A 16,806-nucleotide genomic window follows, 5' to 3' on the forward strand; every position below is an offset into this window, starting at 1 on the left:
GCCAAGACAATCCTAAGCAAAAAGAACGAAGCTGGAGGCATCACGCTACCTGACTTCAAACATACTACAAGGCTACAGTAACCAAAACAGCATGGTACTGGTACCAAAACAGATATATGGACCAATGGAACAGAACAGAGGCCTCAGAAGTAACACCACACATCTGCAACCATCTGATCTTTGACCAAAACAAGCAATGGGGAAAGGATTCCTTATTTAATAAATGGTGTTGGGAAAACTGGGTAGCCATATGCAGAAAACTGAAACTGGACCCCATCCTTACACCTTATACAAAAATTAACTCAAGATAGATTAAAGTCTTAAACATAAGACCCAAAACTATAAAATCCCTAGAAGAAAACCTAGGCAGTACCATTCAGGACATAGGCGTGGACAAAGACTTCATGACTGAATCACAAAAGCAATGGCAACAAAAGCCAAAATTGACAAATGGGATCTAATTAAACTGAAGAGCTTCTGCACAGCAAAAGAAACTATCATCAGAGTGAACTGGCAACCTACAGAATGGGAGAAAAATTTTGCAATCTATCCATCTGACAAAGGGCTAATATCCAGAATCTATAAGGAACTTAAACAAATTTACAAGAAAAAAAAACCATCAAAAAGTAGGTGAAGGATATGAACAGACACTTCTCATAAGAAGACATTTATGCAGCCAACAAACATATGAGAAAAGGCTCATCATCCCTGGTTGTTAGAGAAATGCAAATCAAAACCACAATGACATACCATCTCACGCCAGTTAGTTAAAAAGTCAGGAAACAACAGATGCTGGCAAAGATGTGGAGAAATAGGGATGCTTTTACACTGTTGGTGGGAGTGTAAATTAGTTCAACCATTGTGGAAGACAGTGTGGTGATTCCTCAAGGATCTAGAACCAGAAATACCATTTGACCCAGCAATCCCATTACTGGTTATATACTCAAAGGATTATAGATTATTCTTTTTTTTTTTTTTGAGACAGAGTCTCGTTCTACTATAAAGACAGATGCACACATATGTTTATTGCATTACTATTCACAATAGCAAAGACTTGGAACCAACCCAAATGCCCATCAGTGATAGACTAGATAAAGAAAATGTGGCACATATACACCATGGAATACTATGCAGCCATAAACAAGGATGAGTTCATGTCGTTTGTAGGGACATGGATGAAGCTGGAAACCATCATTCTCAGCAAACTAACACAGGAACAGAAAACCAAACACCACATGTTCTTACTCATAAGTGGGAGTTGAACAATGAGAACACATGGACACAGGGAGGGGAACATCACACACGGGGGCCTTTTTGAGAGCGAGGGGCTAGGGGAGGAATAGCATTAGGAGAAATACCTAATGTAGATGACGGGTTGATGGGTGCAGCAAACCACCATGGCACGTATATACCTATGTAACAAACCTGCACGTTCTGCACATGTGTCCCAGAACTTAAAGTATAATTTTTAAAAAGTAGGCAAAAACAAAAGAAAAGTAATGTACAACCGAGACCTAATATTTTAGGCTTGCAATGACAAATATTTTACTATTTAGTCTTTACAGGAAAAGTTTTCCAACTACTGCTTTATAGCAAAAATAATATTGTAGATGTGGAATTTATTGATACAGCAGAGGGGTTTTTAGTAACTGATAAGACTTAAGCAAGATAAATACAATTTTCACCGATGTGTGGTATGCATGCTAATATAGCTTTTTTTCAAGCATCTTAATATGATTGTTTGTATTACTCCACACACCTCTCGAAAAAATCTTAATACCTATTTTTCCTCTCATATCCTCCATATCAGTTAATAGTATCACCTTCCCAACTCCCCACTGCCCCATCCTGTGTTCCAAGCTAGAATTACTGAGGTTATCCTTTATACTACCATTTCCCTCACCTTCCAGACGCAGGTGGTCACCAGTCAGTTTTGTTAAGACATCAATAGATTATCTTGTTTCCATTTCCTTGGTCACCTCCTTCCTCAGATCCTCCTTGCAGTAAACGGGTCTCTCTGGCTGTGGTCTTAGCCCCTCAATAGAAGTAATATGTGAAGGAGAGTGTATCAACAAATTGTACAGTCTTTTGAGTGAGAATATGTGCTAGATATTTGTTCCATGTAAAATTACTTCATTTGAATTCCATGATGATAGAGTTAATATGAACAATCATATTTTGTTTTTTTTATATCCAGGTTATGAAAACCAGGCTGGCTGTAGGCAAAACTGGGCAATACTCTGGAATATATGATTGTGCCAAGAAGATTTTGAAACATGAAGGCTTGGGAGCTTTTTACAAGGGCTATGTTCCCAATTTATTAGGTATCATACCTTATGCAGGCATAGATCTTGCTGTGTATGAGGTGAGTTTATAGCATCTTTTGAATCGGAAAATGCAGTTAGATCTTTTTAGAATTGGACTTTATATGAAGAAGTAGATATATACCAGGAAACTGTGTGACCAGAAGTAAATTCAAGCATGTGTTATTTGAACTTTCAAGTAACTTGAGTGTGAATATGCATGGGGTCACTTTTGTGTTAGATTTTCTTGGGAATTGATTTTGTTAATGAAGGGTAGACTCAAAGTTAGGTATAGTTGTTCACCTTAAAAGGTGGTTCTAGAGATTTTTTTCAGGGAAGATAAAAAAAGCAAGTAAGTTCCTTTTGTTTTGGATTTGCAAAAATCTGACATTAAGCCAAGTGACTAATGTGACTAACGTGAGTAATACAGTTTCATTCCTTGTATGAAAGAATACAAATCTTGGATCAACCCTGCAGTCTAAATCATGTAATAATTTATGAATCTCACAAACAATTATTGAGCACACACTATACAAACCACTGGGTTAGACTCTGGATCTGGGGATTCAAAGGACTCAGTGTGTGCCTTGAAGAAACTGAAGGTCTGGTGGGGGAGACAAACAAACGACTAAAACCCAGTGTGGTTATCTGTGCTGCGATAGACATGAGCCAGGGTGCATGTTAGGATGGGACCTAAGCTACAGCGTAGAGGAAGAGTGGAATGTGTAATGAAAAGAAGACTCGGCTTTGTTTTTTTTTAAAGAGCTTTATTGAGATTTAGTTCATATTCCTTACATTTCACTCATTTGAAGTGTACAAGCAAATGGTTTTTGGCTTCTTACATAATTTTAAAAAATTCTGATAAAATATAAAATTTGCCATTTTACTCATTTTAAGTGTACAATTCAGTGGCATTAATTACATTCACAATATTGTGCAACCATCAACACTATTTCCAAATCCTTTTCCTCACTCCAAACAGAAACACCTTAACCTTTAAGCAATAACTTCCTACCCTCCCTAACTCAAACCCTTGGTAACCTCTAATCTGCTTTCTATGTCTAGGAATTTACCCATTCGAGATATCTTATAAGTAGAATCATACAGTATTTTTCTCTTTGTGTCTGATTTATTACTCTTAGCATAATGTCTTTAAGGGTTGTTCATGTTGTAGCATGTATCAGAACTTCATTTCTTTTCATGGCTGAGTAATAGTCCATTATGTGTATCTACCACATTTTGTTTAGTCCTTCATCTGTTGAAGAACATTTGGATTATTTCTACTTTTTCAATATTGTGAATAATGCTGCAGTGAACACTGGCATCTGCGTATCTGTTCGAGTCTATGCCTTCAATTCCTTTGGGTGTATGTCTCAGAATGGAATTGCTGAGCCGTATGGTCAGTCTGTGTTTAGCTTTTAGGAACTATCAGACTGTTTTCCATAGTGGCTGCACCATTTACATTCTCACCAGCAACATACAAAGGTTCCAGTTTTTCCACATCCTTACTAACAATTTCCATTTTAAAAAAGCTTATTTTTATTATAGTCATCATCTTAGGTGTGAGGTGGTATCATGGTTTAGGACTTTACTTCTTTGCTGAGTTTTTTAAAAAATTGTGATTAAAAACACATAACATAAAGTTTATAATTTTAACCATTTTTAAATATATAGTACAGTAAGTGTTAACTGTTTGTGGTTTGTTGTGCAACAGATCTCTAGAACTGTTTCACTTCTCAAAACTTAAACTCTATACTCATTAAACAACAGCTCCCAATTTCCCCTTCACCCCAGCGCTGTGTAACCTACTTTCTCGTTTTATGAGTTTGATTACATTAAATACCTTGTATAAGTGAAATCATGTGGTATTTCTCTTTTCGTGACTGGCTTATTTCATGTAACATAGTTTCCTCAAGATTCATCCATATGATAGTATATGACAGGACTTTTTTGTTTTTAAGGCTGAATAATATGTCGTTGGGTATATGTATCACATTTTCTTTATTCATCTGTTGATGGGCATTTGGGTTGTTTCTACATCTTGGCTATTGTGAATAGTGCTGCAGTGAACATGGTTGTGCAAATATCTCTTCAAGATACTGTTTTCAGTTCTTTTTGACATATACTCAGAAGTGGAATTTCTGGGTCAAATGGTAGTTCTATTTTTAAGTTTTTGAGGAACCTCCATGTCATTTTCCATAGTAACTAGACCTTTTTGTTTTTTAACATTTCTGTCAATGTACACCAAGATTCCAATTTCTCCATGTCCTCCCCAACACCATTAAGTGGGGTAGTGAAGTCTCCTACTATTACTGTGTTGCTGTTTATTCCTCCCTTCAGTTCTATAAGTGTTTGCTTCATATATTTTGGAGGTTAATATTAGGTCCATATATAGTTATAATTATTATTTCTTCCTGGTAAAATGACCCATTTATCATTATGTAATGTCCATCTTTGTCTCTTGTGACAGTTTGTGTCTGAAAGTCTATTTTGTCTGATGTAATTATGGCCACCCCTGCTCTCTTTGGGTTCCTGTTTTTATGGAATATCTTTTTCCATCCTTTCACTTTCAGCTTATGTGTGTCCTTAGATCTAAAGTGAGTCTCATAGATAAGGTATAGTTGATTCTGTATGTGTTATTCACTCAGCAATTTATATCTTTTAATTGGGGGATTAAATCCATTTACATTTAAAGCAATTACCGATAGAGAAGGACTTACTGTTGTCATTTGGCTAGCTGCCTTTTATCTTTGTCCTGTGGCGTCTTTGTCTTTCCCTTCCTCTCTTCCTGGCTTCTTTTGTGTTTTGTTAATTTTTTTTTGTAGTGATATGTTTTGATTCCTTTCTCATTTCCCTTTGTGTGCATTCTATAGATGCTATTTTTGTGGTTACCATTACAACTACATAAAACATACTAAAGTTATAGCAACTTATTTTAAGCTGTTTACAACTTAACTTCAGTGGTATATAAAACTATTTCTTTACATCTTTCACCTCCTCCCCACCAACTTTATGTCTTTTGATATTGTATATCCTTAACATAGATTTATAGTTACTTTTTATGCTTTTCTTCTTTAAATTCTATTTAAATTTTGTTTTTGAAATTTAGATTTTCAAGTTATTTATATACCTTCATTACAATACTATAGGATTTTATAATATTCTAAATATTGACCTTTACCATAGAGTTTCATGTTTTGTGGTTTTGTGTTGCTATTTATGATCCTTTTGTTTCTCCTTTTAGCCTTTCTTGTAGGGCTGGTCTAGTGGTGATAGGCTGTCTCAGGTTTCGTTTGTCAGGGACAGTCTTAATTTCTCCTTTTTTGAAGGGCAGTTTTGCCCATGCAGTATTTTTGTTTGGCAGTTTTTTTAAGTTTCAAAACATAGAATATAACATTCCATTTCCTTCTAACCTGCAAGATTTCCATCGAGAAATTCACTCAATGGATTTTTTAATCCATTGAGATAATTTTTTAATCCTGTAGGATTTAAAATTTTTAGTCTTACAGGATTAAAAAATTAAAAAGTTAAACTAGTTATATAACATACTAACATATGTCTTAAAGTATCTTATGTTTAAAAAGTCGATTATCATATATATTTTATACAGTTTATCCTAATTATTGCCTTCTAATGAAATACAGGGACCTAGAGTAATAGGGGATAAAGTATGGCCTTTTGATCAGCACGTCTGGTTCTGAGTCCTTCTTAAAAAACTCTGGGCCTGGTGTGGTGGCTCATGCCTATAATCTCAGCACTTTGGGAGGCCGAGGCAGGTGGATCACCTGAGATCAGGAGTTTTAGATCAGCCTGGCCAACATGGCGAAACCCTGTCTCTACTAACAGTACAAAGATGAGCTGGGCGTGGTTGTGGGTGCCTGTAATCCAAGCTACTCAGGAGGCTGAGGCAGAAGAATCGCTTGAACCTGGGAGGCAGAGGTTGTAGTGAGCCAAGATTGAGCCACTGCACTACAGCCTGGGTGACAAGAGCGAGACTCCATCTCAAAAAAACAAACAAAAACTCCGCTGAGATGAATTTTCCTCATTTCTAAAATCAGAATAATAGATTTATGTCAGAGTTTTTGTAAGGCCCAAATGAAATATATGTAATGTGTAAAATGAGATACAATTAGTAGAATTATATTATTTTATTAATACTCACCATAAGAGGTGTTCTTTAGATCCTGCAGTGTTTGGTACGCAGTTCACGTTTGTTTAGAAGAATGTCAGTAACTGGTGCAAATCTCTTGTGTTCTGCATCCCCAGTGGCCTCCCACCTCTCCACAGAGCCGCTGCCTTCTACAGTGCCTGCTGCTTCTGCAAATGCATGGCCTCATCCTGCAGAAATGGGGTTTCTCATGAGGTTGAGCATAGCTGTGAAAATGTTTACATTGAAGTTGTAGAGTTCGTTAATTATTTTTCTTCTTTATTTCTCTGGCAGCTCTTGAAGTCCTATTGGCTGGATAATTTTGCAAAAGATTCTGTAAACCCTGGAGTCATGGTGTTGCTGGGATGCGGTGCCTTATCCAGCACCTGTGGTCAGCTGGCCAGCTACCCACTGGCTTTGGTGAGAACTCGCATGCAGGCTCAAGGTGAATTTTTGATTACAGAACCACACCGATCAAAGTGCTGCACCAGTAATGTGCTTTTAGAACTCCAAGTTCTACTAAGATGCAGACTGTAGTTTTAAGACAGTATTTCTCAACTGTTTTTTCATTATTGCCTCCTTAAGGAATCTTTTCAGAAATTCTTTTTCTAAATGCTCCCTCGTCCTGAAATTTTAATGTGACAGAAGCATTGCATATGTACTGTATGCATACATATGCCTTATACATAAACCGAGTACTATTTTTTTGACTGTGTTACATGCACGTTTTAAGATTATAAGCTTTAGTATCTGATGGATTTGGGTTCAGATCCTTGCCTCAGACTTCTTGGGGTTTTTAATGGGAATGAAAATTGTACAGTGTTGTAAGAATTACCAACAATATAAATAAAGCATCTTGGGTTTGTTAAATTTTTGGTAAATGGTGGCTGGAATCATTTTTTAGTGTTGCGTAGACACTACAAGTTTTGAGCTGTGATTCCTCCTCACTGTGACACTGTCTCCATTGTTGGCTTTGATTACACTGTACCATCCTGGTTGTTCTGCCAGCCCACTGATAACTTTTACCATTTGCTGGCTTTTATTGCTATCCCCACTCTATTAAAGTATGCATTTAAATGCCTTTCTTTTCTCTTTGGTGCTTTCCCTGGTCAGTCTTATCCATTGTTTTCTTAAGTAGTACACCTTGGGCATCTACAGCTCCATTCCCAACCTCCCTTCCAATTGCCAGCCACAGCAACCCCAGCCAAGCAGTCAGTCACTAATTGGCAAATACTCCCTGAGCCATTGTCTCATTCTAGGCACTGCCAGATGCTAGGGGTAGAGCAGTCAACAAGTCAGATGTGGCCCCACCAGTGTAGAGTAGAGAAGACGTATGTCCAGCAAGTAAACAACCTGGTTAAACCAATTCCTCTTTTGTTAGGGGAGCACAGAGCAAGGAGCTGTAACCTAACTTGGGAGCTGCAGAATGCTGTCAGTGAAGCTGAGACTGGAAAGATGAGTGGGAGTTAGCTGGGCACAGGCCAGTGGAGTGGGAACAGAAAACATTCCAGCTGAGGGAAAGCATGTGTGAAGACACTGAGGCAGGCACCAACGTGGCGTATTTGAGGAGCTGAGAGACGGTCATGGTGTAGAGAAAAACACAAAGTAGTGAACTACACGTTTCTTGTGTATTCTCTCATTTCACCATCATAACCATCTTGGGGATGGAAATACTAATATTGTCCCCATTTTTCAGATGAGCAACTGGGGCAGAGAGAAATTAAGTAACTCCCACAAGATTATACCTGTGGTAAATAGTGGGACTGGAATTCAGACACATGCAGTCTGATTCCAACCCTCCTGTCTGCCAGCTCTGATCCAGAACTTTGCATGGCTGATATGGCTGATAGATTGTCTATGGCGGATAGATTGTCATTTCTGACTTAAAAATCTGATCATTTGACATCTGTTCAGACATCTTTGCAGCCTTTCGGTGTCAGTTCCGAAGTTCTTAGTGGGAATTTCAAAGCCTTTAATAATCTGGCCCTACTTTATTCACTATCTGTGTAATAACCACATACAACAATCAGCTGCATCTCCATAGCACATGGTGCTCCTCCTGTTGTCTTGGTTGTGCCAGCAACACTGGATTTCACTTTCTCTTCTTGCTTGTTGAGGTCATTTCCAAGGCCCAGGTCCTTGTGCTTTTCCCACACTTCCCAGAGCTTCTTCCATACTCCCCTTACTTCCTGAGATTTAACTGTTCTCTCTTCAGTGCTTGTCTAGTAAGAAGGAGGCAGCAGCAGCAGTGTGGGGTGGTGGAAAGTATACCAGCTTTGGAGTCAGACCATTGGATCTCAGTCCTAACATTTTCTACTTAGCTTTTTTAGGACAAATTTCTCCATCTTTCTAAGCCTCCAATTGCTCACTTATAAAATTGATATAACATTTACCTTGCAGGATTGGTATGGAAGGTAATTAACCCAGTATTTAGAACATAGTAATTAATAAATAACTATTATTACCATCATTACTATAGTTAGGACCCTCATTGTTAGGTGCTATACAAAGAGGATCATAAAAGGGATATTGTCTTGGGCTCCTTGGAATAAATGTTGTCCTTTTACTGTATTCTAGAATATCATTCTGAATCATAATTGCTTGCTGTACTAATAATGAAACATGCTTGAATATTAAATTACCTTCTTTTTTTATTTTTTAGCCATGTTAGAAGGTTCCCCACAGCTGAACATGGTTGGCCTCTTTCGACGAATCATTTCCAAAGAAGGAATACCAGGACTTTACAGAGGCATCACCCCAAACTTCATGAAGGTGCTCCCTGCTGTAGGCATCAGTTATGTGGTTTATGAAAATATGAAGCAAACTTTAGGAGTAACCCAGAAATGATGCTGCATTTTTGCTTTAGCATGATAATTGAAACTTTCCACAATCCCTGGAGTGACTTTCTCTCCTCGAATTGAAACAAGTCTATGGCAAAAGAAGCTGCATTTTTTTCACAAAAGGGAAGATGATAACAATGGTCACTTCAAACTTTTGGGCTCAATTATATGTACACAGAAATGTTAAAAATCGTAGTTTTAATGTGTTTTGAAAAGGCCACACAATTATACTTTATCTTCTCATAATAATCCTGCAAATCTCTGCCCTGAATCTGAAATCTGAAAATCTGGTTGCTTAAACAAAATTCGTTTTGTGTGGTAGAGTTATAAATCATTAATCTTTATTTCAGGTGGTTCACGTTTATGCCGGTTCCTTTATACTTAAATGTCTTGTTTTATATATTTTGAATGTCCTTATAGATTTCTTTAAATTTCCTTGTAGAACCATTAATAGAAAATCATTACATTTAAAATATACCTTATAGCAAAAGCATCCAAATAAGTGTAGAGTTTATGTCCTTACTTCTCTTTCAGCTGAATAGGAATGAACACAGTGGTAGAATTTCTGAAGAGAAGTGATGAAATTATATTTATTTCAGCGGGCACTTTTCCATTTTACATGTACCATTATTTGGTTCCTGGAGTTATACACTAATTTTCAGTATATTACTGTTAAATTATCAACACAAGGCAACTTATTTGAAAGATTCTGTTTATCCTGCCATTGCTTTGAAAAGCAGCAGGAAACGAAATCCTTTGACTTGTATCAGCTTCTGAAGAGCATCTTTGTTTTCCTTTGTCCTTTGTGTCCTACCTTTTAAATCAGATTCTGTTTTAGTCAGAAAGACTTCTTGGGACCATTCTTAGTAACCTGAAATTTCTTTTTTAATTGCATGAGGTGGGTTGATCATGAGCAAATGACGTGCTTATTTCTCCCTCACTGTTGAATATCTTTGAACTTGCTGTTTTCAATATGGGCAGCACAAAGGTGAGAGATACATATTAATAGTAGTATGTATTACTCTTATACATTAGATACCTATATTTAAATGAAAGGCCCAATTTGTAAACAAATACATTCATATTCTCTCTTGCCCCAAGTTTTAGGTACATGTATGATATAGGAGATTTAATTTATAATAATGAAAGCATTTTTTTAATTTTACTAAAGCCATTTTTGTAGTTGACTGTCTTTTCTTATTTGTGTAACTAGAACTTAGAAAAATATTTACTAGTTGAAGGTATTATCAGTTTTTAATTTAGTTCTTAAACTCATTTCACTTCTAATAATTTCTGTTATAAATTGCCAGCATTTTAATGAAAATCTAATGACGTAATAGGCATTTTCTTTATTTGAACCTACCTCTTTTATTTTCTAAACCAAAGAGAAAAGATGGACTGGTGTTTGTGAAACATTTTTAAAAACGTAGTTTCATTTCTATTAGTTATGTTTGATAAATGTCTCAGTATTTTTATAATATGATAAGCCTGGGATTCTACTTTAAGGGTTATTCGTACTTTTGAGTAATATATAAAGTGATAATATTAAGGTACATGATCAGCTCTTTCTATTTTTACTCATAAAAATTATGGAAATGAATAATTTTGCTAACAATTTTGAAATTTCAAACTTCTGGAAAATATGAAAATATTCATTGTTCATTATGAATTTAAATTGTAAGGTATGAATGTGATTTGTCTGTACATCTTGTTTCTTTTCCAAAAAATGATTCTGTATCTTTTGGAAAAAAGCCGAGAATTGAAGATAGTATATTTCTGGTAGTACTGAATATTTACTTACAGTTTCTATCAAAAATATATATTTGTGTCTGAAATTACTTGTTTTCCAGTTTTTATTTTTTTAGAGAAAACTCTTAAGTCTCAGTTTCCTGAGAATTATTTATAAAAAATTTTAAATAAAGCAAAAATTGTGTCCTGCAGCTTAGCTAGCTTAGATGTTTGGCACCAGTTTGAATCATGCTTCTTACATCTGGCTTCATGTAGTCTTTACAAACATTTTGGCCTTTCCTGAGCAGCCTTTGTAGATATTGTCTGTGTGATGCATTTTGACACAAGATGATATTTTTTGTGATATCAAAATTCCACATTTACCAATTAGAGTTACAGCCCTGGGGTTCACAGTACCAAGGGGGACCCAGAGCCTCAGGATTGGCCAGGCTCATTTTGCCGTGGAGTATCAGTTTGTCTTGAAATTGTGGGAAAAAATTCTAAGTTGAATTCACTGGTAAGTAATTTTTTTAAATTTCATAATGCAGATTACATCCAAAATTTGATTTAAAAATTAAAACATAAGACTGCAGAGAAATTCTGCATTTCAACTCCAATACTATCCAGACGTCAGAAATAACTTAGCAGTTATTTCTGTAAGCTTCTCGCTTACCTGGATACCCGACAGGTGAGATGGCTGTAGCAGACACTGGCATCCCTGCCCACACACCTGTCCCTGTCCACAGCTGCACAAGGCAGCTCTGTGTGCAATTGCCAGCATCTGCTCCTCTGTTCTCAGGAAACCTTTGTTAGAAAAATGCTGCCATATTTGTTTCTTGCCTATTAGTCTTGTCTCCCAGTCAAGAGAATAAATTTATGCAAGCAGAGATTGTACTTTACAGTATTTTGTCTTTGAGCTTGGCATTAGGTTGCATTTGTAAAAGTGTGGCATGGCTTCCTCATCCCTCAATAGGAATTTTGCCAGCCCTTTTGTTCTCATGGAACTTCCTTTTTTGAGAAGAGCACCAAAAGAGTAAAAATATTGTGGAGGGGGCAACCCTCCTTTGTCATATGCTCTCATTGGGAGACATGTGGAGCAGTCTGAAGTCATTTAGGCCACTCTCTGGGAGAGCACATCCTATGATGTTCTCCCACCCCAGCCCCTTCCACTGTGCTCAAGTCCAAGCTGACCAGCTCTCTGACCACAGTGTAAATGAAGATGATTGTCAGTGGGCCCCAGAGCCCTGTACCCAGACACTCAGCCACAGCCACTAACCCCAGGCCACTTCGGCATTTATTCCACCAGCATTCACTCACTCACTTGTTCTTGCAGTGAGCATTTATTAGGCACCTGTTATGGCTTGGCTTTATCCCCATACAAATACCATCTTGAATTTTAACTCCCACAATTCCCACATGTCATGGGAGGACCTGGTGGGAGGTGAATGAATTATGGGGGTGGGTCTTTCCTGCACTCTTCTCATGATGGTGAATGAGTCTCATGAGATCTGATGGTTTTAAAAACAGGAGTTTCCCTGCACAAACTCTCTCTCTCTTTGCCTGTTGCCTTCCAGGTAAGATGTGACTTGATCCTCCTTGCCTTCTGCCATGATTATGAGGCTTCTTTTGTAAATTGCACAGTCTTGGATATGTCTTTATCAGCAATGTGAAAATGGACTAATACAGTAAATTGATACCTGTAGAGTGGGGCGTTGCTGAAAAGATACCTGAAAATGTGGAAGTGACTTTGGAACTGGGTAACAGGCAGAGATTGGAACAGATTGGAGGGCTCAGAAGAAGGCAAGAAAATGTGGGAAAGTTCTGAACTTCCTAGAGACTTGTTGAATGGCTTTGCCCAAAATGCTGAAAACAATATGGAAAATAAAATCCAGGCTGAGGTGATTTAGGATGGAGATGAGGAACTTGTTGGGAACTGGAGCAAAGGTGACTCTTGTTATGTTTTAGCAAAGAGACTGGGGGCATTTTGCCCCTGCCCTAGAGATTTGTGGAACTTTGAACTTGAGAGAGATAATTTAGGGTATCTGGTGAAAGAAATTTCTAAGCAGCAAAGCCTTCAAGAAGTGACTTGGGTACTGTTAAAGGCATTCAGTTTTATAAGGAAAGCAGAGCATAAAAGTTTGGAAAATTTGCAGCCTGACTATGCAACAGAAAAGAAAAATCCATTTTCTGGGGAGAAATTCAAACTGGCTATAGAAATGTGCTTAAGTAGCAAGGAGCTGTTAATGTTCATCCCTAAGACCGTGGAGAAAATGTCTCCAGGCCATGTCAGAGACTTTATGGCAGCCCCTCCCATCACAGGCCCAGAGGCCCAGGAGGAAAAAGTGGTTTTGTGGGCCAGGCCCAGGGTCCCCATGCTGTGTGCAGCCTAGGGACTTGGTGCCCCGTGTCCTAGCCGTGGCCAAAAAGAGTCAATGTACAGCTCAGGCTGTGGCTTCAGAGAGTGGAATCCCAAGCCTTGGCAGCGTCCAGATGGTGTTGAGCCTGTGGGTGCAAAGATGTCAAGGACTGAGGTTTGGGAACCTTCACCTAGATTTCGGAAGATGTATGGAAACGCCTGGATGCCCAGTCAAGAGTTTGCTGCAGGGGCTGGGCCCTCATGGAGAACATCTGCTAGGGCAGTGCAGAAGGGAAATGTGGGGTTGGAGCCCCCACACAGAGTCCCTACTAGGGCACTGCCCAGTGGAGCTGTGAGAAGAGGGCCACCGTCCTGCAGACCCCAGAATGGTAGATCCACAGATGACTTGTACTGTGTGCCTGGAAAAGCTGCAGACACTCAACACCAGCCTGTGAAAGCAGCCGGGAGAAAGGCTGTACCCTGCAGAGCCACAGGGGTGGAGCTGCCCAAGATCAAGGGAACCCGCCTCTTGCATCAGCATGACCTCGATGTGAGACCTGGAGTCAAAGGAGATCATTTTGGAACTGAAAAACTTGCCCTGCTGGATTTCGGACTTGCATGGGGCCTGTAACCCCTTGGTTTTGGCCAATTTCTCCCATTGGGAATGGCTGTATTTACCCAATAACTGTACCCCCACTGTATCTAGGAAGAAACTGCTTGCTTTTGATTTTACAGGCTCATAGGTGGAAGGGACTTGCTTTGTCTCACATGAGACTTTGGACTGTGGACTTTTGGGGTTAATGATGAAATGTGTTAAGACCCTGGGGAACTTTTGGAGGCGTGATTGGTTTTGAAATGTGAGGACATGAGATTTGGAGGGCCAGGGGTGGAATGATATGGTTTGGCTGTGTCCCCACCAAAATCTCAACTTGAATTGTATCTCTCAGAATTCCCACATGTTGTGGGAGGTACCCAGGGGGAGATAATTGAATCATGGAGACAGGTCTTTCCCATGCTATTCTCGTGATAGTGAGTAAGTCTCACGAGATCTGATGGGTTTATCAGGGGTTTCCACTTTTGATTCTTCCTCATTTTCTCTTGCCACTGCCATGTAAGAAGTGCCTTTCACCTCCCACCATGATTTTGAGGCCTCTCCTGCCATGTGGAACTGTAAGTCCAATGAAACCTGTTTTTCTTCCCAGTCTCAGGTATGTCTTTATCAGCAGTGTGAAAATGGACTAATACAGCAGCCAATGTGGGCTGAGGTCACAACATTGAACAAAAGACTCAGTACTTCTTATCTAGTGGGGAGAGACAGACAATAAACTATTAAGTAAAATATGTAGTGTGTCAGATGGTGCTAAGTGCAGAAGGGAGAGCTGGGGGTGTGGCCAGGGCTGCAGTTTTACAGAGATAGATAAGTTTTACTGAGGAGGTGCTGTTTGAAGGTGGTGCAGGAATGTGCTATACTGAGTCTGGGAAGAGCATCCAGGCAGCAGAAGGAAACATATGCAGTGGCCACAGGAGGGAGGAACCTGCAGGAGGCCCATGTGGCTGCAGGGGAGGAAGCCCAGGGAGGCAGCATCCCGGGAAGCAGAGGGGACTCTGAGGGGGCCACATCATCATGCATTTCTCCATTTCTTGCTTTCTAGTGCTGCAATAGCAGCAGTTTCTTGAGGGTATTCCATAAATAAGATTCAAATGTCTCTCCTCGGGGGGTGGGGGACACTTGGGGTAGTATCATTGGAAATGATGGAAAATATCTCAGTTTCTGGGAACCGTCATGTCCATCACAGGCTACCTGGACATGTGGGCCCTTTCCCCAGGTAGCATGTCTATTGGCTTCTCTGTGCCTCTCCTCCTCCAGGGAGAATTGTAATTTTTAAAAAGAGAATTAACTTAGAAACCTTAAAATCTTTCTAGATATTTTCTGAGAATAAAGAGGATTTTAATCTTAGCAAACTAACAAGGCCACCACTGTCCTCACTTCCTTCTCTGATCACCTTGTATCTGCCCAGGGTTTGTTTGTTTATTTGTTTTTAATTTACACAAGTTTGACAATGTTGGAAACAATCCTTTTATTTGATTTTTTGTTTTGTGTTCATTGATATTGTCCTGTTTTAAATTCACTTCTACAAAGTCAAGATAACCATAACAAACAAGTGATTTGTATTTTGTTACTCCAGAAAGAGAGGCTGGTTTATCCAGGGATTTTAAAGCTTTCTAAAGTACCCTTTGAACCTAAGCTTATCACAGACTCCTGGTTTTTCCTAGTCAGCATGAGTTTACACTCATCTCGTTACACCGGTTCTACCGCACAATCTCAGCCACGGGCTCAGGATGAAGTGGCCTGAATCCCAGCACTTGTAATCAGTGCCTTCTGTAGCTATGCGTCACCCAGGAAGTCTTTGCCATACTGCAGGGGGTCCCCACATCAATCTTAGTGCTGCAAATGGGATGGTAAAAATGTGGTATTTCCTTATTTTATTTAAATCAACTTAAGTCCAGCTCCTTAACCACGCAGTGTTGTGCCAGTGATCTAGGATGTTGGCCCCTTTGGACACTGGCCATGGTCTATACCATTCACGGCTGAGGCGCCCTTTGTTCTAGCCTGCACGGTCCCTTGGTTCCAGCAGTTGTGCCATGCTTGGGATGGGAGCAGTTGGGAAGACATGGAGCATCTGTGTCTGGGGTCTGGCCTTCCCATTCTGAAAGGGTGATGAGTAGAATGTGGATCTCCCTTAGCCTTGGGACCCACTAACCTTTGTCTTCTTCCAAACCTCTGACCCACCTCTTTTTCTCTTTGCTCTTAAAATTATCCCTCTCCTCTTCCCTCTGAGGCGCCTGTCATCCTCTCTGCAGGTAGCTTCAGTGTTTGCAAAAGACAGAAGAGCCTTTGATCAAAAGTGACTTCTGATTTCTACTTTAAAAAATCACCAAGGGAAGGAAATGCTAAAGGCCTGACTCCTGCCCTGAAATGAGAAAAAAGGGAAAATATAGGGAAATAAATACAAGTTAGTATTTTACTCATTTATCTTGCTACAGGCTCTCAAATTGCCTCCTGTCTCCTGGTACTGTGTCTCAGGAGTAAGCCTTGTGCCTTACAGCAGTAGGCTCTGCACATAAAAGGAGATGGTTGTTTTGTTTGTTTTAACATAAACAGATTATTATACCTACTGAATCTCCAAGTTCCCACAACTATATTGATATGTGGCAATGCAGTTTCACAACCAGACAGTTCAATAAACGGTGTCCAGGTTGAAGGGTCAACTATGTACTTAAATTTCAACACTTTTCAATGGCCTGGGGAGGAGATGGGAAGTATGGGAGAGGGTACAATTAGTTGGAATGCTGAAAAGAATGATAAGGTGAGACTTCCTCTCTGCAGGGAGTCTAGAGCTGTTTCTAAATCTGTTTTGGTTTTGGATGTGT

At 39.2% G+C, this 16,806-nt stretch overlaps 1 protein-coding gene across 2 annotated transcripts in view; it reads left to right on the plus strand.

The window, feature by feature from the left end:
* Positions 1–11,905, plus strand: part of SLC25A24 (solute carrier family 25 member 24) — a 69,834-nt gene extending 57,929 nt beyond the window's left edge. For both annotated transcript variants that reach the window (XM_032155199.2, XM_032155200.2), the window contains exons 8-10: positions 2,198–2,365; positions 6,745–6,895; positions 9,113–11,905. In XM_032155199.2, coding sequence (XP_032011090.1) covers positions 2,198–2,365; positions 6,745–6,895; positions 9,113–9,297 — 504 coding nt within the window. In that variant the 3' untranslated portion in view covers positions 9,298–11,905. The remainder of the gene's footprint in view (positions 1–2,197; positions 2,366–6,744; positions 6,896–9,112) is intronic.
* The last annotated feature ends 4,901 nt before the right edge of the window (positions 11,906–16,806 follow it).

This window comes from Hylobates moloch, unplaced genomic scaffold, assembly GCF_009828535.3.
Source record: "Hylobates moloch isolate HMO894 unplaced genomic scaffold, HMol_V3 SCAFFOLD_5, whole genome shotgun sequence".
Taxonomy (NCBI): Eukaryota; Metazoa; Chordata; class Mammalia; order Primates; family Hylobatidae; genus Hylobates; species Hylobates moloch.